The sequence below is a fragment of the Lactuca virosa genome, chromosome 1 (genome assembly GCF_052849685.1).
Source record: "Lactuca virosa cultivar CGN04683 chromosome 1, Lactuca_virosa_CGN04683_v6, whole genome shotgun sequence".
NCBI classification, from domain to species: Eukaryota; Viridiplantae; Streptophyta; class Magnoliopsida; order Asterales; family Asteraceae; genus Lactuca; species Lactuca virosa.
In genome coordinates this window covers 83,858,870-83,886,404 of record NC_136426.1, presented here as the reverse complement: position 1 = coordinate 83,886,404, position 27,535 = coordinate 83,858,870, and the positions used below count along the sequence as shown (strand labels likewise).

General features: G+C 41.9%; 1 protein-coding gene across 1 annotated transcript in view; it reads right to left on the bottom strand.

The window, feature by feature from the left end:
* Positions 1-419: 419 nt before the first annotated feature.
* The window catches only part of LOC145149649 (uncharacterized), a 37,684-nt gene continuing 10,568 nt past the window's right edge, over positions 420-27,535 (bottom strand). Inside the window, exon 6 of the mRNA XM_079075224.1 lies at positions 420-1,254. Within this exon, the coding sequence (XP_078931350.1) occupies positions 622-1,254 (633 nt within the window). The 3' untranslated portion in view covers positions 420-621. The remainder of the gene's footprint in view (positions 1,255-27,535) is intronic.

The window sequence follows — 27,535 nt, the reverse complement described above, 5'->3', positions numbered from 1 at the left end:
CACAACTAATATTTGTAACAGACAATAAAAGTGGTAAACTGTGGAAAAAATGTCCCAAATTTGTTTCGCGGTGGTGTACCTCCAGATACTGTTGATGAAAATCTATGCATTAACGAATCCTAATATTTTAGCCTTTTGAAGGTCCTGCATGAACGTCAGTTCTCTGGCAGTCGACGTCGATCATACATACTTATAACTCTACAATGATAGGAATTGTGTAGGATGGCTAGAAAAGTTGAGCCAAAGGCTTGGAAATAGTATTCCAGAATACATATATAATATACAAAACAAATAGGGATGAAATGCCAAGTAGGGTCTATTTTAATTTTTAAACTAGGAAAATGCTAATTTGTAGATGGTCCCTATGATTCGGATATTTCCAAGTTACTCTAACAAAAGCAACAAAAAATCAAGTCACATTAATAAATTAAAGAACCGATGGATTAAATAATCTGAGAGCACAAAAAACGTTGCAGGATACCAACCGCACGGCTAAAATCAACATTACAAAGAAAATGGAATGTAATCATTCACATACAAAGTTACTGATGTTTTAATAAATAGCTAGGCTTGAAAGAAAATCTACAAATGGAACTTCATATTCAAGACTAAAGACAACATTTACCACCTTGGATTCCGATTCTGAAGCATATGTTTCTTTGGTTTAAAGATATACCTGGAACCATATATTGAGCCGTATATATCCATCAAAAGAGGATACTGCAGTTTAGCAAATAAAATAACCGGTATTGCAGCAACCACAGCAATAAATATCGGCACCCAGATCAACTTGTTATGGTAAAGCACGAAGAAGCTGAAACTAAAAGCAACCATCATGGTCATTATGGAGAGGAAAAGTGTTGCTAGACCTATCATTAGTTGTTTTGGTAATACTTCTAAGAAATCTTGCTCAGCATAACGAGATGTTAGCATGGATAAGAACATGAGGATTGAAGCTGAAGAGGAGAACAAAGAAATAGCATCGGATATGACAAAGACAATGTAGATTTCTTTTCGGATAAACATTGGAAGGCCAGTGTCTTGGTGGTACCCACCAGGAATTGAAAAGGCTACCCCAAATACCATGGTGGCTATAAGTGCAGCAACCACCATGCATTGGTTAGCTGTTCCTTTTATCCACTCTTCACCTTTAGAAACTAGCTGCTTATGGTTCTCGGTGAATAATTCATGAGGTGTTAGGCCAGCTGCATTCCTTTTTTCTCTTAAAGAAGGAAGTATCATAGCCTCTACTTCCTACAACAGAAATATCAGATCATTAATGTCATTCATTAACAGCATTTGAAATCACGTAAAGCTAAATTTATATCCGTGGATCCCATGAACAGATGTCATTTAAAAAATGACATTTTCTTGACGGTTGGATAGGCCTTTGATCTGTTAGTTTTTCATGTGTTAACCTCTTTCATAGTAATTGTGAAATCTAGAAAAAGTATTTTCATATGAAATATAGATTGAAAGATGGTTTCTTGAGCATAATAGTTGCAATGGCGAAATAGATTGCATGGATGGTTTCTTGAACATAATAGATGCAATGGCGAAATAGATTGCATGTACACGAGTATTATATAAAGTAACTAGTAACTAAAGTGGGTAGAACCAACACAAGATCAAAATAAAGATCCAGATTATGTACATGCTTGTGAACAGGTTTCACTGATCAAAGTATTTTGGGTTTTAGTCCAATTATAAAACCTTGGTGTCATGTCATTTAAATGATAATTAGGTAGGCGTAAGTGATAATTAGGTAGGTGTCTGTCTATATATAATTAGGCTGAATGAAAAGGAAAACAAAGAATATAAATGAAGAATGCAAAGGTATATGATAAAAGGTGTAAACAAGGAATATATTGAGGGTAAAATAGTTTATTGAAACCCTTTATCATCTCACATGTAGTCTCAGCCATAGTCATGTATTCAAATTCAACACATGGAATTAAAACGACATATTGTTTCTTACTTTTCGACGAAACTAGATTCCCCTCGACAAACACAATAGCCTTTAGTAGACCGACTGTTTATAGGATCCTCATCGTAGTCGGTATCTGAACCTATTGTAGTCAGAGATGATATAACCTGACTTACAACACTTACCGAAAAAAAAAGCAATGCATGGACATGCAATAGTCATGTAGTTAAGTTTTTCCCTAATTCTTCGGTATTTCTCTACGTTCTCAAATGTATCTCCACTTTACACTTTTCATTTCAGAATTATTGGGGACTCACAAAGTTTTGTTTCAATCATCCCATAATCCTTCAAAATGTCCAAACAATATTTCCATTGAAACAAACATCACTTTTTGAGTGTAGAATTCCCTAGACATAGGAAACCCTACAAGCCTATGGGCTAAATATAGGCCAAATTAACGTACAATATTGCATTCCAACAAAAGGAAAATGCTAATAATAATGGGGAAAAGGCTAATCCTAATTAGCATACTGGGGTTTATTTCTTTGGAATATTTTGGGTAAGTCATTGAGTTGTTCATCAATAATCCGGAACAAATAAGGAGATTAGAAATTATTGAATAACATGTAATAAAAGGAAAAGAAATGATGTTGGCATGAATGTAGATTATAATCTTGCATACTATTTGAACCATTTAAATCATGGTGTATGTCTCATTTACTGTACATTTTCATATTTTAGTCACCAATGATATTGTTGTGTGTATATATGTGTTCATTATGATGAAAGTGTGGTTTGTAACCAAACATTGTTAATCTGTGTTGTAATGTCCGGGATTTGTCAGGTATTATGTTGCTTCCTATTCAAGTTATACTTATGTTTATATTGGGTTTGAGGGCCGGAGCGTATGCTGGAGGTATATGGTGTACGCACGTCGTACATATATGAGGTGCGGAGCGGGGAGTCCCCATGCGTACGCTGGGCGTACCCATGCGTATGTTGGGCGTAGGTTGATCAGATGCAAACCCTAAATTTTAGGGTTTGCACCATATTTAAGAAACTTAGAACCCTCCAAACCCTTATCCTCTAAGCCTCCCTTGTCCTCACAGTGCCCAACTCGAACCCTAACTCCATTGCATGTATCTTGAGCTTACATTGAGCATTTTGGTGTTGTTTTGGTGGTTTTGAAGAGCAAGGAGCTTGAAGAAGGAGCAAGGACTTGAAGAGAGCTTGTAGATCCAGAAGTTTGGCATCTTTTCTGAATCATTTGAGGTATCAAGATCCATCCTTGACCATTGTATGCTTAGATGTAGTTTTGGGGTGTGTTTTATGTCACATTTTGCTCCCATACTTGAGGTCCTTTGAGTTTTGGAAGAATCTGTCCATAAGAGTTGTCCTTTTGAGCTCTTGGAAGCATTTAGAACCATAAAAATCAGATCTTGATGGTTTAGCCCCAACCATGCAAGTGATAGATGGCCACAAAGTGAGCTTATGGACTTAATGGGTGTCTTAATCCCCATCCATGCATGAAAAACCATAATAACTTTATGGCTAAGGACGTTGTTAGGAGCTTAGATCTATGTTCTTGACATTGGGACTTAATGGATTAAGTCAAAAGAAGGATTTTAAGGTGACTGACAGGAATGTTGTGCATATCGCCTAGTACATTGCGCGTTCTGGGTCAACTTCCCGCTTCTGGTCAAGGCCAGCGTACGCCGAGCGTACGTGCCAGGTACGCCGTGCGTACGCATGCAGAGTGGTTAAGGTGTTTTTGGGCCTTAGGAATTTGGGCCTGAATTTGTTGGGCCTCATGACCCACTATGGAGTAAGGCCTCTGGACGTAGGATTGGGATTTATGGTATTGGGCCTTTTTAGGCATTATTGGGCCTTAAAGCATAAATGAATGGATTTGGGTCGTAAGTTGTTTATGGGTTGGACCTTGAGGGAAGAGGCCCATTAGGGCAAGGACTAGGGGACCCTGCCTTGGGACACGAATTAGAAGTTGGGCCATAAGTGAGTCATACTTGGACCCAATATCTAACTAGGGGACTTATTATGCTTTAGGGGGAGGAGTCCCGAGCCATCCGAGGAGTACGATTTCGGCACACACAGTTGAGGTGAGATACCTTCCCGGAATGAGCGGGTCGAAGGCACCAATGTCAGCCGACTAGTACTTGTTTATAGCAGAGATGATTGTCTTTGTGATAATTGTCTGGTATGCCACTATCTGTTGTGTTTTATGTGCTTGTACTCTATGATATTATGTGGTAGTGGTAGGGGTGAAATAGACCCCGTAACCGGTTGAAAGAGACCAAAGGTGTAGGCCAACACCCAGATATGCTCGACAGTGACCGGTTGAAAGAGCCGAAGGGGTAAACCAGAACCCAGATATGCTAGCCAGTATTTGATTTATGTGCTTGTATGCTATGATATTATATGGTAGTGGTAGGGGTGAAATACACCCCATAGCCTGTTGAAAGAGACCGAAGGGGTAGGCCAACACCTAGATATACTCGACAATATCTGGCTGAAAGAAACCGAAGGGGTAGGCCAATAGCTAGATATGCTCGGCAGTATCCGGTCAAAAGATACCGAAAGGGTAGGCCAGCACCCGAATATGCTAGACAGTACGTTTATTGTATGGTATGTGGTATGATGGGGGAACTCACTAAGCTTCGTGCTTACGGTTTTTCAGTTTTGGTTTCAGGTACTTCTTATTCGAAAGGAAAGGAGCCGGCATGATCTCATCGCATCACACCATGATTTTCCGTATTATGAGATTCTTGGGATTTGTGCTCTGATATTATTTTCCTATGACATGTTTTGACACTTGGGTTTGATTATGATTTGGATTACACTATTGATGTTTTCAGACTACTTTTTTATAAATTACTTAATCAAAAAATGAAATTTTTGGTCTTGAATTTTGGGATGTTACAAGTTGGTATCAGAGCCTTGGTTTGAGGGATTCGGACATACATTCGGGGGTGTCTAGACTCAAATTGAAGGTTGGATAGGTTTTTACAAGAAAAATAATTTTTTCAAAATTAAAATTAAGGGTTTCTAATAAATAACAACAAGTGTGATGTGAGCAATCGGCCTAGCTCAAGTATGTTTTCCCCAAGATACCCATATATGTTATGTTATGAAATGAAGTATGAATATGTGAACTACATGCTATATTAGGGCTAAGGATCTAGGAAGGATGCATTGTATGCCTACTGTATGTGCTTATTGAACTGCATGCTAGTACTGATTAGTCAGCGATATGATGGCCTGATTAGGATATGCTTGGTTTTGGTTACTCAATGCTCGAATGCTGCTTGGTTTGTGCTTTTAGGAGTCCTAGTTATCTTTAATTAACTAGTAAATGAATACGTTAAGTTACATATTACGAGGACTAAATAATTTCAGAAGGTTAGGTCTAGCCCTATTTCATAGCTCTTGTCTGAGTCCAACCATTGTAGGGTAGTACCTCTCATTCGAAGAGTTATCTAGTCTTAGTAATATGTAATGGTATTCGCGAGCTAGTTAGGGAGAGATAGCAGGGACTTCTTATGTAGGTGATGGCGGAGAGTGGGTCGGAGAATACCCTAGGGCAAGCCTAGGATGATATCAGTATCATATATTATTTGATTGCGAATCGTATACATGGATAGGAGGCGGCTTTGGTAAACCAAGGCAAACCAGGAGGAAAGTACGGATAGATGTGGAAGGTAGTATAGGCCCGTACTACAGAAAGAAGAGGATCTGTACTTGACTCTTGGGGAGCTGCGAGGAACCAAGAGTGGCAGAGTGTAAGACCTCTCGATGTTATGTATGACCTTGACGATTCTGTATTTTGTTTCAGAATAGGCGCGTCATGGAGCAGGGGGGCTCAGGATATGGTTCAGGTTCAGGTACGAGTTCCGAACCAATTGATGAATGATTGCGCGAGTTTATTGCATCCGAGATTATGAGAGGCATCCTTCAGGCGACCTCGGTGATTTTCGGGTCGATCAAGGAGGGTATCATTGAGCTGATCGAGGATCGCCTTAGGGCATTCAGGAGTAGCATGGCACCTGGCTAGTCAGAGACTCCAACGCTCTCCTTTAAGGATTTCAGGGGATGTGGAGCACTAGACTTCTGCGGGGTGAAAGACCCCATTGTGGCTAGGAGATGGATCGTAGACATTGAGTCTGCATAGGTGACGAAATTCTGCCTTAAGGAAGCCGGTGATACTTTGTGAGCCCGAGCCATTGAGGCCATGACCTGCTCGGATTTTGTGGCCAGTTTCCAGGCGGAGTTTGCGCCAGCTGTGGAGGTTCAGTAGGGCCGAAGCTGTTGTGGGCCGGAGCCGTTGTGGGGAATGCGGCAAGACGCATGAGGGAGCTTGGAAAGTAGGGGGATCAGGCTACTATAAGTGCGGCAAGACTGGGCACTTTAGCGGGTTTATTTCTTTGGAATATTTTGGGTAAGTCATTGAGTTGTTCATCAATAATCCGGAACAAATAAGGAGATTAGAAATTATTGAATAACATGTAATAAAAGGAAAAGAAATGATGTTGGCATGAATGTAGATTATAATCTTGCATACTATTTGAACCATTTAAATCATGGTGTATGTCTCATTTACTGTACATTTTCATATTTTAGTCACCAATGATATTGTTGTGTGTATATATGTGTTCATTATGATGAAAGTGTGGTTTGTAACCAAACATTGTTAATCTGTGTTGTAATGTCCGGGATTTGTCAGGTATTATGTTGCTTCCTATTCAAGTTATACTTATGTTTATATTGGGTTTGAGGGCCGGAGCGTATGCTGGAGGTATATGGTGTACGCACGTCGTACATATATGAGGTGCGGAGCGGGGAGTCCCCATGCGTACGCTGGGCGTACCCATGCGTATGCTGGGCGTAGGTTGATCAGATGCAAACCCTAAATTTTAGGGTTTGCACCATATTTAAGAAACTTAGAACCCTCCAAACCCTTATCCTCTAAGCCTCCCTTGTCCTCACAGTGCCCAACTCGAACCCTAACTCCATTGCATGTATCTTGAGCTTACATTGAGCATTTTGGTGTTGTTTTGGTGGTTTTGAAGAGCAAGGAGCTTGAAGAAGGAGCAAGGACTTGAAGAGAGCTTGTAGATCCAGAAGTTTGGCATCTTTTCTGAATCATTTGAGGTATCAAGATCCATCCTTGACCATTGTATGCTTAGATGTAGTTTTGGGGTGTGTTTTATGTCACATTTTGCTCCCATACTTGAGGTCCTTTGAGTTTTGGAAGAATCTGTCCATAAGAGTTGTCCTTTTGAGCTCTTGGAAGCATTTAGAACCATAAAAATCAGATCTTGATGGTTTAGCCCCAACCATGCAAGTGATAGATGGCCACAAAGTGAGCTTATGGACTTAATGGGTGTCTTAATCCCCATCCATGCATGAAAAACCATAATAACTTTATGGCTAAGGACGTTGTTAGGAGCTTAGATCTATGTTCTTGACATTGGGACTTAATGGATTAAGTCAAAAGAAGGATTTTAAGGTGACTGACAGGAATGTTGTGCATATCGCCTAGTACATTGCGCGTTCTGGGTCAACTTCCCGCTTCTGGTCAAGGCCAGCGTACGCCGAGCGTACGTGCCAGGTACGCCGTGCGTACGCATGCAGAGTGGTTAAGGTGTTTTTGGGCCTTAGGAATTTGGGCCTGAATTTGTTGGGCCTCATGACCCACTATGGAGTAAGGCCTCTGGACGTAGGATTGGGATTTATGGTATTGGGCCTTTTTAGGCATTATTGGGCCTTAAAGCATAAATGAATGGATTTGGGTCGTAAGTTGTTTATGGGTTGGACCTTGAGGGAAGAGGCCCATTAGGGCAAGGACTAGGGGACCCTGCCTTGGGACACGAATTAGAAGTTGGGCCATAAGTGAGTCATACTTGGACCCAATATCTAACTAGGGGACTTATTATGCTTTAGGGGGAGGAGTCCCGAGCCATCCGAGGAGTACGATTTCGGCACACACAGTTGAGGTGAGATACCTTCCCGGAATGAGCGGGTCGAAGGCACCAATGTCAGCCGACTAGTACTTGTTTATAGCAGAGATGATTGTCTTTGTGATAATTGTCTGGTATGCCACTATCTGTTGTGTTTTATGTGCTTGTACTCTATGATATTATGTGGTAGTGGTAGGGGTGAAATAGACCCCGTAACCGGTTGAAAGAGACCAAAGGTGTAGGCCAACACCCAGATATGCTCGACAGTGACCGGTTGAAAGAGCCGAAGGGGTAAACCAGAACCCAAATATGCTAGCCAGTATTTGATTTATGTGCTTGTATGCTATGATATTATATGGTAGTGGTAGGGGTGAAATACACCCCATAGCCTGTTGAAAGAGACCGAAGGGGTAGGCCAACACCTAGATATACTCGACAATATCTGGCTGAAAGAAACCGAAGGGGTAGGCCAATAGCTAGATATGCTCGGCAGTATCCGGTCAAAAGATACCGAAAGGGTAGGCCAGCACCCGAATATGCTAGACAGTACGTTTATTGTATGGTATGTGGTATGATGGGGGAACTCACTAAGCTTCGTGCTTACGGTTTTTCAGTTTTGGTTTCAGGTACTTCTTATTCGAAAGGAAAGGAGCCGGCATGATCTCATCGCATCACACCATGATTTTCCGTATTATGAGATTCTTGGGATTTGTGCTCTGATATTATTTTCCTATGACATGTTTTGACACTTGGGTTTGATTATGATTTGGATTACACTATTGATGTTTTCAGACTACTTTTTTATAAATTACTTAATCAAAAAATGAAATTTTTGGTCTTGAATTTTGGGATGTTACAAGTTGGTATCAGAGCCTTGGTTTGAGGGATTCGGACATACATTCGGGGGTGTCTAGACTCAAATTGAAGGTTGGATAGGTTTTTACAAGAAAAATAATTTTTTCAAAATTAAAATTAAGGGTTTCTAATAAATAACAACAAGTGTGATGTGAGCAATCGGCCTAGCTCAAGTATGTTTTCCCCAAGATACCCATATATGTTATGTTATGAAATGAAGTATGAATATGTGAACTACATGCTATATTAGGGCTAAGGATCTAGGAAGGATGCATTGTATGCCTACTGTATGTGCTTATTGAACTGCATGCTAGTACTGATTAGTCAGCGATATGATGGCCTGATTAGGATATGCTTGGTTTTGGTTACTCAATGCTCGAATGCTGCTTGGTTTGTGCTTTTAGGAGTCCTAGTTATCTTTAATTAACTAGTAAATGAATACGTTAAGTTACATATTACGAGGACTAAATAATTTCAGAAGGTTAGGTCTAGCCCTATTTCATAGCTCTTGTCTGAGTCCAACCATTGTAGGGTAGTACCTCTCATTCGAAGAGTTATCTAGTCTTAGTAATATGTAATGGTATTCGCGAGCTAGTTAGGGAGAGATAGCAGGGACTTCTTATGTAGGTGATGGCGGAGAGTGGGTCGGAGAATACCCTAGGGCAAGCCTAGGATGATATCAGTATCATATATTATTTGATTGCGAATCGTATACATGGATAGGAGGCGGCTTTGGTAAACCAAGGCAAACCAGGAGGAAAGTACGGATAGATGTGGAAGGTAGTATAGGCCCGTACTACAGAAAGAAGAGGATCTGTACTTGACTCTTGGGGAGCTGCGAGGAACCAAGAGTGGCAGAGTGTAAGACCTCTCGATGTTATGTATGACCTTGACGATTCTGTATTTTGTTTCAGAATAGGCGCGTCATGGAGCAGGGGGGCTCAGGATATGGTTCAGGTTCAGGTACGAGTTCCGAACCAATTGATGAATGATTGCGCGAGTTTATTGCATCCGAGATTATGAGAGGCATCCTTCAGGCGACCTCGGTGATTTTCGGGTCGATCAAGGAGGGTATCATTGAGCTGATCGAGGATCGCCTTAGGGCATTCAGGAGTAGCATGGCACCTGGCTAGTCAGAGACTCCAACGCTCTCCTTTAAGGATTTCAAGGGGATGTGGAGCACTAGACTTCTGCGGGGTGAAAGACCCCATTGTGGCTAGGAGATGGATCGTAGACATTGAGTCTGCATAGGTGACGAAATTCTGCCTTAAGGAAGCCGGTGATACTTTGTGAGCCCGAGCCATTGAGGCCATGACCTGCTCGGATTTTGTGGCCAGTTTCCAGGCGGAGTTTGCGCCAGCTGTGGAGGTTCAGTAGGGCCGAAGCTGTTGTGGGCCGGAGCCGTTGTGGGGAATGCGGCAAGACGCATGAGGGAGCTTGGAAAGTAGGGGGATCAGGCTACTATAAGTGCGGCAAGACTGGGCACTTTAGCGGGTTTATTTCTTTGGAATATTTTGGGTAAGTCATTGAGTTGTTCATCAATAATCCGGAACAAATAAGGAGATTAGAAATTATTGAATAACATGTAATAAAAGGAAAAGAAATGATGTTGGCATGAATGTAGATTATAATCTTGCATACTATTTGAACCATTTAAATCATGGTGTATGTCTCATTTACTGTACATTTTCATATTTTAGTCACCAATGATATTGTTGTGTGTATATATGTGTTCATTATGATGAAAGTGTGGTTTGTAACCAAACATTGTTAATCAGTGTTGTAATGTCCGGGATTTGTCAGGTATTATGTTGCTTCCTATTCAAGTTATACTTATGTTTATATTGGGTTTGAGGGCCGGAGCGTATGCTGGAGGTATATGGTGTACGCACGTCGTACATATATGAGGTGCGGAGCGGGGAGTCCCCATGCGTACGCTGGGCGTACCCATGCGTATGCTGGGCGTAGGTTGATCAGATGCAAACCCTAAATTTTAGGGTTTGCACCATATTTAAGAAACTTAGAACCCTCCAAACCCTTATCCTCTAAGCCTCCCTTGTCCTCACAGTGCCCAACTCGAACCCTAACTCCATTGCATGTATCTTGAGCTTACATTGAGCATTTTGGTGTTGTTTTGGTGGTTTTGAAGAGCAAGGAGCTTGAAGAAGGAGCAAGGACTTGAAGAGAGCTTGTAGATCCAGAAGTTTGGCATCTTTTCTGAATCATTTGAGGTATCAAGATCCATCCTTGACCATTGTATGCTTAGATGTAGTTTTGGGGTGTGTTTTATGTCACATTTTGCTCCCATACTTGAGGTCCTTTGAGTTTTGGAAGAATCTGTCCATAAGAGTTGTCCTTTTGAGCTCTTGGAAGCATTTAGAACCATAAAAATCAGATCTTGATGGTTTAGCCCCAACCATGCAAGTGATAGATGGCCACAAAGTGAGCTTATGGACTTAATGGGTGTCTTAATCCCCATCCATGCATGAAAAACCATAATAACTTTATGGCTAAGGACGTTGTTAGGAGCTTAGATCTATGTTCTTGACATTGGGACTTAATGGATTAAGTCAAAAGAAGGATTTTAAGGTGACTGACAGGAATGTTGTGCATATCGCCTAGTACATTGCGCGTTCTGGGTCAACTTCCCGCTTCTGGTCAAGGCCAGCGTACGCCGAGCGTACGTGCCAGGTACGCCGTGCGTACGCATGCAGAGTGGTTAAGGTGTTTTTGGGCCTTAGGAATTTGGGCCTGAATTTGTTGGGCCTCATGACCCACTATGGAGTAAGGCCTCTGGACGTAGGATTGGGATTTATGGTATTGGGCCTTTTTAGGCATTATTGGGCCTTAAAGCATAAATGAATGGATTTGGGTCGTAAGTTGTTTATGGGTTGGACCTTGAGGGAAGAGGCCCATTAGGGCAAGGACTAGGGGACCCTGCCTTGGGACACGAATTAGAAGTTGGGCCATAAGTGAGTCATACTTGGACCCAATATCTAACTAGGGGACTTATTATGCTTTAGGGGGAGGAGTCCCGAGCCATCCGAGGAGTACGATTTCGGCACACACAGTTGAGGTGAGATACCTTCCCGGAATGAGCGGGTCGAAGGCACCAATGTCAGCCGACTAGTACTTGTTTATAGCAGAGATGATTGTCTTTGTGATAATTGTCTGGTATGCCACTATCTGTTGTGTTTTATGTGCTTGTACTCTATGATATTATGTGGTAGTGGTAGGGGTGAAATAGACCCCGTAACCGGTTGAAAGAGACCAAAGGTGTAGGCCAACACCCAGATATGCTCGACAGTGACCGGTTGAAAGAGCCGAAGGGGTAAACCAGAACCCAGATATGCTAGCCAGTATTTGATTTATGTGCTTGTATGCTATGATATTATATGGTAGTGGTAGGGGTGAAATACACCCCATAGCCTGTTGAAAGAGACCGAAGGGGTAGGCCAACACCTAGATATACTCGACAATATCTGGCTGAAAGAAACCGAAGGGGTAGGCCAATAGCTAGATATGCTCGGCAGTATCCGGTCAAAAGATACCGAAAGGGTAGGCCAGCACCCGAATATGCTAGACAGTACGTTTATTGTATGGTATGTGGTATGATGGGGGAACTCACTAAGCTTCGTGCTTACGGTTTTTCAGTTTTGGTTTCAGGTACTTCTTATTCGAAAGGAAAGGAGCCGGCATGATCTCATCGCATCACACCATGATTTTCCGTATTATGAGATTCTTGGGATTTGTGCTCTGATATTATTTTCCTATGACATGTTTTGACACTTGGGTTTGATTATGATTTGGATTACACTATTGATGTTTTCAGACTACTTTTTTATAAATTACTTAATCAAAAAATGAAATTTTTGGTCTTGAATTTTGGGATGTTACAAGTTGGTATCAGAGCCTTGGTTTGAGGGATTCGGACATACATTCGGGGGTGTCTAGACTCAAATTGAAGGTTTGATAGGTTTTTACAAGAAAAATAATTTTTTCAAAATTAAAATTAAGGGTTTCTAATAAATAACAACAAGTGTGATGTGAGCAATCGACCTAGCTCAAGTATGTTTTCCCCAAGATACCCATATATGTTATGTTATGAAATGAAGTATGAATATGTGAACTACATGCTATATTAGGGCTAAGGATCTAGGAAGGATGCATTGTATGCCTACTGTATGTGCTTATTGAACTGCATGCTAGTACTGATTAGTCAGCGATATGATGGCCTGATTAGGATATGCTTGGTTTTGGTTACTCAATGCTCGAATGCTGCTTGGTTTGTGCTTTTAGGAGTCCTAGTTATCTTTAATTAACTAGTAAATGAATACGTTAAGTTACATATTACGAGGACTAAATAATTTCAGAAGGTTAGGTCTAGCCCTATTTCATAGCTCTTGTCTGAGTCCAACCATTGTAGGGTAGTACCTCTCATTCGAAGAGTTATCTAGTCTTAGTAATATGTAATGGTATTCGCGAGCTAGTTAGGGAGAGATAGCAGGGACTTCTTATGTAGGTGATGGCGGAGAGTGGGTTGGAGAATACCCTAGGGCAAGCCTAGGATGATATCAGTATCATATATTATTTGATTGCGAATCGTATACATGGATAGGAGGCGGCTTTGGTAAACCAAGGCAAACCAGGAGGAAAGCACGGATAGATGTGGAAGGTAGTATAGGCCCGTACTACAGAAAGAAGAGGATCTGTACTTGACTCTTGGGGAGCTGCGAGGAACCAAGAGTGGCAGAGTGTAAGACCTCTCGATGTTATGTATGACCTTGACGATTGTGTATTTTGTTTCAGAATAGGCGCGTCATGGAGCAGGGGGGCTCAGGATATGGTTCAGGTTCAGGTACGAGTTCCGAACCAATTGATGAATGATTGCGCGAGTTTATTGCATCCGAGATTATGAGAGGCATCCTTCAGGCGACCTCGGTGATTTTCGGGTCGATCAAGGAGGGTATCATTGAGCTGATCGAGGATCGCCTTAGGGCATTCAGGAGTAGCATGGCACCTGGCTAGTCAGAGACTCCAACGCTCTCCTTTAAGGATTTCAGGGGATGTGGAGCACTAGACTTCTGCGGGGTGAAAGACCCCATTGTGGCTAGGAGATGGATCGTAGACATTGAGTCTGCATAGGTGACGAACTTCTGCCTTAAGGAAGCCGGTGATACTTTGTGAGCCCGAGCCATTGAGGCCATGACCTGCTCGGATTTTGTGGCCAGTTTCCAGGCGGAGTTTGCGCCAGCTGTGGAGGTTCAGTAGGGCCGAAGCTGTTGTGGGCCGGAGCCGTTGTGGGGAATGCGGCAAGACGCATGAGGGAGCTTGGAAAGTAGGGGGATCAGGCTACTATAAGTGCGGCAAGACTGGGCACTTTAGCGGGGATTGTACTGCCCCTACCCCCACCATTTAGACATTAGACCTGATTTGCTTCCATTGCAATAAGAAGGGCCATAAAAAGGCCAATTGCCCGAGATTGGTATCACGAGCGCCAGTGGTGGCGCCAACTGCAGCGACCCTGCGAATCACAGATGGCCGCCAAGGCAAGTCAGATGCTCCTGTGGTGAGGAGCCGAGCCTTCCAGCTGACCGCCGAGGAGCCGCATCTCGCACCAGATGTAGTGACGGGTATGTTTCTTCTCCCTAATATTTATTTCATGTCGATTTTGTTATTTATATTCCATGTATTTTGTTTTAGGGTCGTTCCATGTGAACGGTATCCCAGTGTTAGTTTCGATTCGGAGGCTACCCGATCTTTTGTATCTCTTGCACTCTGCAAGAGGTTTGTCGAGTCTACGAGCATGTTATATTGTCCATTAGAGGTCGAGATTTCGGACAATCGATCCGTACAAGCTTCAGAGGTTTATAGGGATTGTGTTATGAGGATGTGTGACTAGCGTTATCTCATGGATTTGGTTCACATACCCTTGCGTGGGAACAAGGTCATCATAGGTATGGATTAGTCGAGCCCCAATGGCACGGTGATTGACTGTGAGCAACAGTTGGTTCAGGTTAGGACCCTAAGTGAGTGAGAGCTGGTGATTCAGGGTAACAGACCGCAGCGTGGACCGGTCATGTGTTCTGCAACGAGAGCCAGACGCTACCTTCATCAGGGATGCGCAGGTTTTTTCTCCTATGTTATGGATACCTGGGAGAATGGTAAGGCGGCCGTGGATGAAATGCAAGTTGTGCGGGAGTACCCCAACGTGTTCCTAGAGGATTTGCCTGGGGTACCGCCGGAGAGACAGGTGGAGTTCAGGATTGACCTAAGTCTGGGTACGACTCCGATAGCCAAGGCCCTGTATCGGTTGGCTCCTCCCCACATGTAGGAGTTGTCTACACAGCTACAAGAGCTGTTAGACAATGGATTTATCAGGTCGAGCAGTTCGCCATGGGGAGCCCAAATTCTGTTGATGAAGAAGAAGGACGGGTCTCATCGGATGTTTATAAACTACCAGGAGTTGAATAAGGTAACGGTGAAGAACCGTTATCCCTCCTGAGGATTGATGATCTATTTGACAGCTAAAGGGTGCATCTTGGTTCTCCAAGATTGATTTGCGATCGGGTTATCACCATATGCGAGTCAGGGATGATGATGTGCAGAATACAGCCTTTCGGACTTGCTATGGTCATTACGAGTTCGTGGTGATGCCGTTTGGGTTCGCCAATGCTCTTGCCGTGCCCATGGATCTCATGAACCGTGTATGTCGGCCGATGCTGGATTGGTCTATGATAGTCTTTATTGATGACATCTGGGTTTACTCCAAGACGCAGGAGCAACACGAGGAGCACCCGAGGGAGGTGCTGGAGACGTTGAGGAGGGAGAGACATTTTGCAAAGTTCTCCAAGTGCGAGTTTTGGTTGCACGAGGTGTAGTTTCTGGGGCACCTTGTCAACCAGAATGGTATACTGGTCGATCCAGCCAAGGTAGAGGTAGTGATGAGATGGGAGGTTCCGAGGTCTCCATCTGAGATTCAGAGTTTTCATGGTCTGACAGGTTATTATCAGAGATTCATCCAAGATTTCTCCAAGATTTCTGTTCCACTGACCCGACTAACCAAGAAGTCAGTGACATTCTGTTGGGGCCTGAGCAACAGGCAGCTTTCGATACTTTAAGACAGAAGTTGTGCGACGCACCGATATTGACCCTACCAGAGGGTGTTGAGGATTTCGTAGTGTATTGCGACACGTGTATCACGGGCTTAGGCGTAGTATTGATGCAGAGAGGGCACGCCATCGCTTACGTCTCGAGGCAGTTGAAGCCTCACGAGGAAAATTACCCGACACATGACCTGGAGTTGGGAGCAGTTATTTTTGCCCTCAAGATTTAGCGACACTACCTCTATGGGGTCCGTTGTACTATCTACACGGACCACAAGAGCCTGAGGTACTTGATGGTTCGGCCAAATCTGAACATGAGGCATTGACATTGGTTAGATGGGGTGCCAGATTATGATTGTGAGATCGTCTACCACCCGAGAAAGGCCAATATGGTGGCCGATGCTCTCAGCCGCAAGGCGGTCGCGTCTCCGATCAGGGATGTATGATTGAAATGACTGTGATTACCTCATTGTTGGAACGGATTCGGGAAGCTCAGGTTGAGGGGATGAAAGAGGAGCGTCGGAAGTGTGAGTGGATCATAGGTTAGGTCGCTTCATTCGATTATGACAGCTTGGATTGTCAACCCTGCATCGTAGTTTCTATGTTCCTTACTGGGGTGGTGTGTGCCAAGTCCTCATGGAGGAGGCTTACAAGTCGAGATTCACCGGTCATTCATCCCAGGAGATGAAGATGTATCTGGATCTCCGCCTGATTATTGGTGGCTCTGCATGAAGCGGGATATAGAATTGTTCGTGGAGCGGTGCTTGACTTGCAATAAAGTCAAGGCCAGCGACCTCACGGCGAGATGCAGCTGTTAGAGATTCCCATGTGGAAATGGGAAATTTCATCACAAAGCTTCCCAAGACTGCACGTGGAGTTGATTTGATATGGGTCATCGTGGATCGATTGACCAAGAGTGCACATTTCATCCCGATCCAGGAGAGTATATCAACTGAGAAGGTAGCTGACATCTACATCGGGGAGGTGGTAGCTGGGCACGGGGTGTCGGTTTTTGTGATTCTGACAGAGATGTGAGGTTCACTTCCAGATTTTGGAAGAAATTCCATGACGAGTTGGGTACTCGTCTACATTTCAGCACGACTTTCCACCCACAGACGGATGGTCAGAGCGAGTGGACCATCCATACCTTGGAGGATATGTTGCGGTCGTGTGTGTTAGACTTCGGGGGTAGCTGGGATACCTACCTCCCCTTGGCAGAGTTTTCTTATAACAATAGCTACCACGCCAATATCGACCGGCCTCCCTTCGAGATGCTCTTTGGGAGGAAGTGCAGGACCCCGATATGTTGGGGTGAGGTTGGTCAGAGGGTCATGGGGAGTTCCAAAATGGTACTCATGACGACATAGATGATCCAGTAAGTTCGGAGTAGGCTCCACACGGCTTGAGTCAGTAGAAGAGCTACGCCGACAGACTCCGATCAGACTTGGAGTTCTAGATTGGGGATATGGTCCTTCTGAAGGTGTCATCCGCCTCAGAAAGCGGGGCAAGCTGGGCCCTAGCTATATCGAACCTTTCAGGGTTATAGCCCGAGTAGGCAAGGTAACGTATCGGCTAGATCTTCCGGAGGAGCTTAGGAAGATCCACAACACTTTTAATGTTTCGCAGCTGCGAAAATGTATAGTCAACGATTTCGCGGTCGTTCCTTTGGAGGACATTCGAGTGGATGACCACCTGAATTACATCGAGAGCCCAGTAGCCATTCTCGATAGGAAGATGAAGGATCTGAGAAAAAAGAGGGTAGAGTTGGTGAATGTGCAGTGGCAGCATTGAAAGGGCTCAAAATGGACGTGGGAGCCAGAGGACGAGATGATGGAACACATCACGAATCTTTTTCCAGCAACAACAGACTTCAAAGACAAAGTCTAATTTAAGTGGGGGAGACTTGTAATGTCCGGGATTTGCCAGGTATTATGTTGCTTCCTATTCAAGTTATACTTATGTTTATATTGGGTTTAAGGGTCGGAGCGTACGTTGGGCGTACATGGTGTACGCATGGCGTACATATATGAGGCGCGGAGTCGGGAGTCCCCATGTGTACGTTGGGCGTACCCATGTGTACGCTGGGCGTAGGTTGATCAGATGCAAACCCTAAATTTTAGTGCTTGCACCCTATTTAAGCAGCATATAACCCTCCAAACCCTTATCCTCTCAGCCTCCCTTGTCCTCATAGTGCCTAACTCGAACCCTAACTGCATTGCATGTATCTTGAGCTTACTTTGAGCATTTTGGTGTTGTTTTGGTGGTTTTGAAGACCATTGAACTTGAAGAAGGAGCAAGGACTTGAAGAGAGCTTGTAGATCCAGAAGTTTGGCATCTTTTCTGAATCATTTGAGGTACCAAGCTCCATCTTTTCTGAATCACTTGGGAGCCCGAGAATCAATCGAATAGGAAGTATCCCCACCTCTTTGCTCGATTATTCGTACCTATTTCCTTACCTTAAATTCTAATTTCGGGACGAAATTCCCTCAAATGGGGGGATGATGTGACAACCCGAAATTTTTTATCCTGTTCATTCTAACACTTCATTGAAAAAACTCATTCCTGCTATCATTTACCACAATTTGGAGTCTGTTTGAGTGTTCTGAGCCTTGTACACTTAAGGGATAAGTGTCGGGGTTTATCTGATGAAGGTATAGTACAAAGAACAAGCCTGAAACACCTTGACCATGAGTTCACGGCCACCAAAATGGAGTTTACGGCCGTAAACTCTATGTGGGCCATAAACTCTCCTTATATGATCAAGTGTAGGCCATTTGTTCATTCCTTTCTTTTCCTTGGCTGATTCCTTTCCAATTCCTCTCAACTATCATCCTGATATTCATCCCCGATCTTCAAAACTAGTAAGTTTCTTGCCCTAACTAGTTGATATCTTACTTGAGCTAGTGATCTTACATGATTTCATCCGTGAAATCATTCCATTTGTGTAGATCTTCGAGTTTCACCAAGAACACCAAGAACACACACTAGTGTTCTTCGCCAAAACCAACCATTCAAGCTCCTTTATCGTAAGTACTCTTGTTCTAATTCGTCGTACACTAGGTTTAACATGTTTAGGCCTTAGAAACATCAAGAATCAAAGGTTGAATGAGAGTTTACAGCCAAGGATCTCCCAAGGCCGTAAACTCCCTTTAAGGGTGCAATGATGCCCTCTCTTCCTTCCTTATGCCCAGAACTTAGCCTAGAACCAACCACCATTGAACTAGGGACCTCAAGCATCAAAATGGTACTTCATGCCATGAGTTTACGGCCGTAAACTCATGGGGAAGTGGTCCCCAGGCCGTAAACACAAGTTAAGGTCAATTCTTGGACCTTAAACTCACCTAGCCTCTTGTTTAACCTTGGAACACTTAACCACTTAAGATATCATACCTTTGTTGGATTAGGTGTCTAAGCCCATAACTATAATTGGTATGTACTTGAATTGATAGCAGCACAGTCCTTTTGGGTTGCCCTCAACCTAGCAACTGGACAAGGAAATTATGAAAGGAGAGATATTAATTTATAAGATTAATAAATTAATATGTAAATGATTTATTAATATGTTAATGGATTAATATATTAATTAGAAATCATTATGTTTAATTAATAGTTAGCCAGAAATTAATCAGAATTAATTTTGGGGTTAAAAGAATTAATTATAAAGTGCAGGGACTAGTTTGCAATTAACTAATAGTTGAGTGGAAGGATCCAGAACCCCCTTGGAAGGAGGTGGACGAAATTCTTAGGGGAAACCCTAGAGATTTCGTCTAAGGGGTCCAAATAAGGCCCTTGGGTTTTGCTTAGGCCCTAAGCAAAGGATAACTAGGGTTTTCCCTAAACCCTAGATCCCTCAGCTATTTAAGGAGCCTCCTGGCTCACATTTGAGGTGACTGATTCTTTGGAAGAAACCCTAAGGCTGAAATTTCATACTCTCTCCATCCTCTCTCCTCCAAGTTTCCTTCTTGCTAGTTCTTGGGTGTGATTCCATTAGAGGCATTACATTTGTGGTGCTAAGCTTCCAAGAAGATCAAGATCAAGATCAAGAGGATTATCAATTGTTTGCTATAACAATTGAAAGGTATGTATCTCCCAAACCCTAGTTTGTTAATTTCGAAATTAGCCTCCTCCTCTAGGGTTCTTGTTTTGCAATTCAAAGTTGTATGTTCAATAGTTAAAACATAGATCCAAAGTACGTTGCATGTGAACTTAGGAATTGTTTTCTAGTTTATTTGTTTTACCTAAAACCTATCAGTGGTATCAGAGCCATTGTTTGTTTTGAATTGAATTGCTACAATAGTTGAATTGCAAATTAGGGTTTATAGCCATTAAACCCTAAAGGCCAAGTTTTCGCAATTAGGGTTTTGGATTGAAGGGTTTTCGAAAACCCTAGCCTCCAAAGAACCCTAATCGAAATTAGGGTTAGGGTTTTGAAAACCCTAGCCTCCTCCCTTGTAAATTTTGAAATATGCCTAGAAGCTTTAGGGTTTCTTGTTTTGGATAATTGTTACTTGATTAGATTAATTGGATAATTATCCTTACCCTAATTTTCGAAATTTAGAGGGATAAGGATTAGGATTAAATTAATTGATTAATTTAATTAGATAATCCTTAAAAGATTTAATAAATTGATTAAAAGTTAATTAATAGATAAATATTAAATCTAGTTAATTGGTTTATTTAAATTTAATTTAATAGTTTAAATTTTGAAATTTATATAAACCTTGAAGTTTTAAAAAGTTTTAAAACACACCTTATATATGTATTATGATTAAATGTTTAATATTATATATGTATAAGAATATGGTCAGTCAAATCGCTAGTATGCCTCATTCACGAAGCTAGTCTATAAGGGGGGTATAAGGAAACTGCCTATAAAATGGTAGTTGAATGGGTGTCCACTCTCACCCACCGCTCCCTTGATTAGTGGAGGGTCGTTAGCAGAACGGATTTGATAGGACAACTACTTCTCATTAAAATTATAATGCTATTAAAGAAAGTACTAGAACATTATTTTTCAAAATCCCAACTCTAGTTACTTTAGGAAAAATGTGAAAAGTATGCTAATCCATGAAATTGCACATTATGCTTTATTGGTCGTTAGTGGAGCGTGTGTGGTTAACCAGCACACTAAAAGGCACTAATAAAGAGTAGTAATGGGTATCTCATAATTGTCATTTTGATGGAGCTTGTGTGGTTTACCAGCACATCAATAGTTAACGATAAAGACAATGAGGTTACCAAGCACATTTGCATGGTTATTCACATCTTGTTTGTGATCCTCGGCATCCCAGTCACAAATAGAAGAGCATAATCTGAGATTAAAACATGCCATTGAATAGTTTCAATGTATCTCAAAAGAATTAGGAATTTCACTTCGTTTGTTTCGTCTAATAGTGGAATTGGTGAATCGTCATTCACCTACCTTTATGAAATTTACTCTTGGATCTCGGCATCCCATTTCTAAGTTGTGAATCTTCATAGTTGGATCCTAACCTTGATATTTTATCTTTGGGTTATTATATTGAGGTATCTTGAAATCTAACTAAAACTTTCTTTCCTTTCAGATGTCTACTCCTGGAAACACTTCTGCTTCATCCTCCAACCAAAACTTCTCTTTGCTCAATATCTGCTCCAAAGTCGTTATGGATGGCTCTAACTATAACGATTGGATGCGCAACATCAATATGGCTCTTCGTTTTGAGAACAAAGAATATGTTCTTGAAAAGGAGCTCAAAGAACTTGATGATTCTGAAGCTACTCCTGAAGAGCTTGCTGCCTACAAGAAACACTATGATGATGCTACCAAAGTGGCATGCATCATGGTAGCAACTATGTCCCCAGAACTGCAGAGGTACTATGAGGACTACTGGCCTTTTGAGATGAACAAGGACCTTATGGAAAAGTACCATAAGCGAGCTCGTCAAGAAAAGTTTGAAGTAGTCAAGTCACTCATGGCTTGCAAGATGAAAGAAGGGGAGTCAGTTGTGTCCCATGTGCAAAGAATGCAACGCTACATAGAGCGTTTGGTCAAGCTCAATATTCACTTTGATGAGGAATTGGCCATTGACATGGTTTTGAACTCACTTCCTGAATGTTATGGTCAGTTTATTCTAACTTACCATTTGAACAACACTGAGCAGACTCTGGCCCAATTGCACAACTTGTTGCAGACAGCTGAAGCAGGGATGAAGGGTAAAAGTATACCCTCCACACCTGCAAGTGCCCCTGTCTTGGCTATTGGACATGGAAAGGGGAAAAAGAGGAAAGGTCCTCCCAAGCAAAACTGGAAGAGCAAGGCTCAAGCTGGGTCATCTAGTAATGGCCCAAAGGCTAAGCCCAATGGTTCCACTCCCCATGTTTCTGATCCAAAAGAGGCCGTTTGCTTTTACTGGAATCAAAAGGGGCATTGGAAGAGATCTTGCCCACAATATCTGCAGGATATCAAGGATGGCAAAGTGAAGCCATCTTCGGCAGGTATTTACACTATTTCTGCTAATAACTCATTATCTTCTCGTTCTTGGGTCCTTGATACAGGATGTGGTTTTCATATCTGTTCTGATATGCAGGGGCTAAAGGAAAGTGAGGAGATAGAGCGAGGAAGGATAAACTTGATCATGGGAAACAGAAAGTCTTCACCAGTAACCAAGATCGGAGTTTATCAGCTTTTGCTTAGTAATGATGTTAGATTAGATTTGATAAATTGTTGCTATTCGTCTGAGATGACGAGAAACATTATTTCATTTCATGCATTGTTCAGACAAGGTTTTAAATATTCTTTTAATGATTTGAATGGTTCAATTTCTGTTTACAAGAATGGTGTTTTTATGTTTGAAGCTTTACCTTGTGATGGTGTGTATGAAACAGTGACCTGTGTTGATAGCTTAGGAAATAGTGTACTTAATATTGACTTGTCTAATAGTGTAGACAAGGCATGCTTGTGGCATTGTCGTCTTGGACACATTAACAAGAAACGCATAGCTCAACTCCAAAAGGATGGAGTGTTGGAATCATTTGACCTAAAAGCAGATGATATGTGTGAATCTTGTCTTTTGGGAAAGATGACAAAATCACCATTCACAGGGTCTTGTGAAAGAGGTGAAGGTCTGTTGGATCTCATACACACAGATGTGTGTGGGCCCTTCAGATCAACCACAAGGGATGCTAATCGATTCTATGTGACTTTCACTGACGATTATAGCAGATATGGTTATATCTACTTGATCAAACGTAAGTCAGAAACCTTTGAAAAGTTCAAAGAGTTTAAGCATGAGGTCGAAAATCAATTGGGCGGAAAGATAAAGATACTTAGATCCGATAGAGGCGGGGAGTATCTTAGTATCGAGTTCAACGACTATCTGAAAGAATGTGGGATAGTCTCACAATTGACTCCTCCTAGGACACCACAGTTAAATGGTGTAGCTGAGAGGCGTAATCGGACCTTGTTAGACATGGTTCGTTCTATGATGAGTCGTGCTTCGCTTCCTATTCACTTCTGGGGGTATTCCTTAGAGACAGCCGCCCACATCCTCAATCTTGTCCCTACAAAGAAGGTTGCCAAAACACCTCACGAAATATGGACTGGGAAAGTTCCCTCGTTAGCACATATTAAAGTCTAGGGTTGTGAAGCTTTCGTAAGACGAGAGACTCATGACAAGCTAGCAGCTAGAAGTGAGAAATGTGTTTTCATTGGTTACCCAAAGCAGTCTTTTGGATATTTGTTCTACAGGCCTAGTGAAAACGTGGTCTTTGTAGCACGAAGAGGAGTCTTTCTAGAAAGGGAGCTCATATTCAAAGAGGACAGTGGGAGCACCATTGAACTTGAAGAAATTCAAGAGTTAGCCAATGAAGGAACCTTAGATGACACTAGCACTCAACCAGAGGAAACAGTTCCTGTTGAACCAGTTGATAATTCATTACCTCTTCGAAGGTCCACTAGGGTGAGTGTGCCACCTGAGTTGTATGGTTTTCATATTACTTTAGATGGTGACACATTCATAAGTGACAGAACACTGGTAAACTTAGATGAACCAGTCACTTATAAGGAAGCAATGGCGGGCCCAGAGGCTTCCAAGTGGAAAGAGGCAATGGACAGCGAGATTTAGTCCATGTATGACAACCAAGTTTGGAATTTGGTTGATAGTGCACCAGGTCGTAAGACAGTTGGGCGCAAATGGATCTTCAAGAAGAAGACAGACATGGATGGGAATGTGCATACATTCAAGGCTCGACTGGTTGCAAAAGGTTTCACTCAAACCCCAGGGGTTGACTATGATGAGACCTTTTCGCCAGTAGCCAAGATTAAATCTATTAGGATATTGTTCGCCATAGCTGCCTTTCATGACTATGAAATCTGGCAGATGGATGTCAAGACTGCTTTCCTTAACGGGAAGTTGGCTGAGGATGTTTACATGAATCAGCCAGAGGGTTTTGTTGATGCAAAGTTTCCCAAAAGAGTGTGCAAGCTTGAGAAATCCATTTATGGATTGAAACAAGCATCTCGCAGCTGGAATCTTTGCTTCCATGAGAAAGTCAAAGAGTTTGGTTTCTCTAGAAGTGAAGATGAGTTTTGTGTGTATATCAAGGCTAGTGGGAGTATAGTAACTTTTCTGGTGTTATATGTCGATGACATATTACTCATTGGTAACGACGTTCCAACCTTGAAAGAAGTTAAGTCTTGGCTTGGAAAGTGTTTTGCCATGAAAGACCTTGGAGAAGCTACCTATATTCTTGGGATTAGAATATTGAGAGATAGAAAGAAGAGACTAATTGGACTTAGTCAGAGCACATACTTGGATAAGGTACTAAAGAGGTTTAGTATGGAAAATTCCAAGAAGGGAGGGCTACCTATCCAGAGCAATACCAAATTGAGTAATACTCAATGCCCGGGTACAGATGAGGAAATAGATGATATGAGTCGTGTACCTTATGCTTCCGCTGTCGGATCGATCATGTACGCTATGACATGTACTCGCCCTGATGTGGCTTTTGCTTTGAGCATGGTCAGTCGCTATCAGGGAAACCCAGGTAGAGCTCATTGGATAGCAGTAAAGAATATACTGAAGTATTTGCGAAGGACAAAGGACTGGGTCCTTGTGCTTGGTGGCAATGATACTTTGAGAGTAGATGGTTATAGTGATGCCAGCTTTCAGACGGATAGAGATAACTTCCGTTCTCAATCAGGCTGGGTATTTTTACTGAATGGAGGAGCAGTTACTTGGAAAAGTTCCAAGCAAGATACGGTGGCTGATTCTACTTGTGAATCAGAGTACATAGCAGCGAGTGAAGCGTCGAAAGAAGCAGCTTGGTTGAGGAACTTCATCGGAGATCTCGGAGTTGTTCCAACCATCCAGGAGCCTATGGAACTGTTCTGCGATAATGAAGGAGCGGTTGCCTTGACAAAGGAACCGAGAGATCATGGTAAGACCAGACATATCGACAGAAAGTACCATTTCATCAGACATAGAGTAGAAGAAGGCCATCTTATAGTAAAGAGGGTGTCATCTGAAGATAACCCAGCAGATCCTCTCACAAAGGGTCTGAGTAGGGCTAAGCATATTCAGCATGCTCGGAGCATAGGACTGAAAGATGATATTAGTTTTAGTAGTTAGATTAGTTTTGTTCTGAAACTTGTAACAAAGTAAATGTAATTGACTTTTGGTGATTAAATAATAAAGTATTGTTTATAAGTTTGGTTACTGCCTTCTGTCAATTGTTTATTATTGTGTTTCATATTTTTGCATGTTTTACTTCCCGAATAATAAGATTATTCAAACTCCACAGTCGCTCGTACTTTTGGAAGTAAGTAGTGAATCAAGACTGTCATGAACTGGATTGTAGATTGTCTAAGGATAGACATGGCAATAGAATTGCTGCAACGTTCATGAGTACTCAGAAATTGAGATTTGAGTATTGGATAAAACCTCGTTCAGAGTATCACTTCATGGAATTCATCACAAGTAATACTGAGACGATAATATCTTATAATCTTGAAACGAAGATATATGAGTTGTAATTTACAAGTCGGTTATGCATTGGTGATACGAAAACGCATCAGTAACTTGGTGTTATAAAACGTATTGTCATGTATAATTTGATGAGTAAAAGGTACAAGCATATGAGTCAACGTTTATTCGTTCCTTTTGCCCTAACCGGAAAAGCGATATCTGTGGGCCCCTCGATGATTTGGTGTTGACTTATGTGCTGGGCCCAGCCAGGACTAAATTGATGTGTTCGATTAGAAGTCCTACATCATCACAAATCAGGAATCGGGAAACATAGATTCTGGACAAAGAGATTGATTACATTCCATGTCTTATGTCTAGGGATATCTAGCTGAACGAAGGATTATATGATCACTTATCTTAGGACACGTAACTGACTGGGTTAGAGTTTGGCAGCAGCTTTTGGAAGCTACAATTTGCTGGTCAAATTTAGAAGGCATACTAGCAATTATAGTTACAGACTTATCCAAGTGGGAGACTGTTGGATTAGGTGTCTAAGCCCATAACTATAATTGGTATGTACTTGAATTGATAGCAGCACAGTCCTTTTGGGTTGCCCTCAACCTAGCAACTGGACAAGGAAATTATGAAAGGAGAGATATTAATTTATAAGATTAATAAATTAATATGTAAATGATTTATTAATATGTTAATGGATTAATATATTAATTAGAAATCATTATGTTTAATTAATAGTTAGCCAGAAATTAATCAGAATTAATTTTGGGGTTAAAAGAATTAATTATAAAGTGCAGGGACTAGTTTGCAATTAACTAATAGTTGAGTGGAAGGATCCAGAACCCCCTTGGAAGGAGGTGGACGAAATTCTTAGGGGAAACCCTAGAGATTTCGTCCAAGGGGTCCAGATAAGGCCCTTGGGTTTTGCTTAGGCCCTAAGCAAAGGATAACTAGGGTTTTCCCTAAACCCTAGATCCCTCAGCTATTTAAGGAGCCTCCTGGCTCACATTTGAGGTGACTGATTCTTTGGAAGAAACCCTAAGGCCGAAATTTCATACTCTCTCCATCCTCTCTCCTCCAAGTTTCCTTCTTGCTAGTTCTTGGGTGTGATTCCATTAGAGGCATTACATTTGTGGTGCTAAGCTTCCAAGAAGATCAAGATCAAGATCAAGAGGATTATCAATTGTTTGCTATAACAATTGAAAGGTATGTATCTCCCAAACCCTAGTTTGTTAATTTCGAAATTAGCCTCCTCCTCTAGGGTTCTTGTTTTGCAATTCAAAGTTGTATGTTCAATAGTTAAAACATAGATCCAAAGTAGGTTGCATGTGAACTTAGGAATTGTTTTCTAGTTTATTTGTTTTACCTAAAACCTATCAACCTTCAAGCCTCTAAATAAGACCCTTTAGAGAGTTTACGGCCAGGAGTAAACTCCCCTGGGCCGTAAACTCCATTGAGTATGGTCCTTAGGCCATAAACTCAAATACAATGCCTTATACTCCTTTGTTGCAACCCAATGGCCTCCTAACACTTTGACCAAAGTGTTTTCCACACATTAGGGTGTTTATACTTGTCTAATTAGTGTTATAATCACTAATTGTATACATACATATGTCTTTATATGTTAATAGGATCATTGTGTGTGTTCAAGTCTTCACTTGACACCTAGCACTTGTCCGACACTTCCATACGATCCACTCACTACAGGTGAGT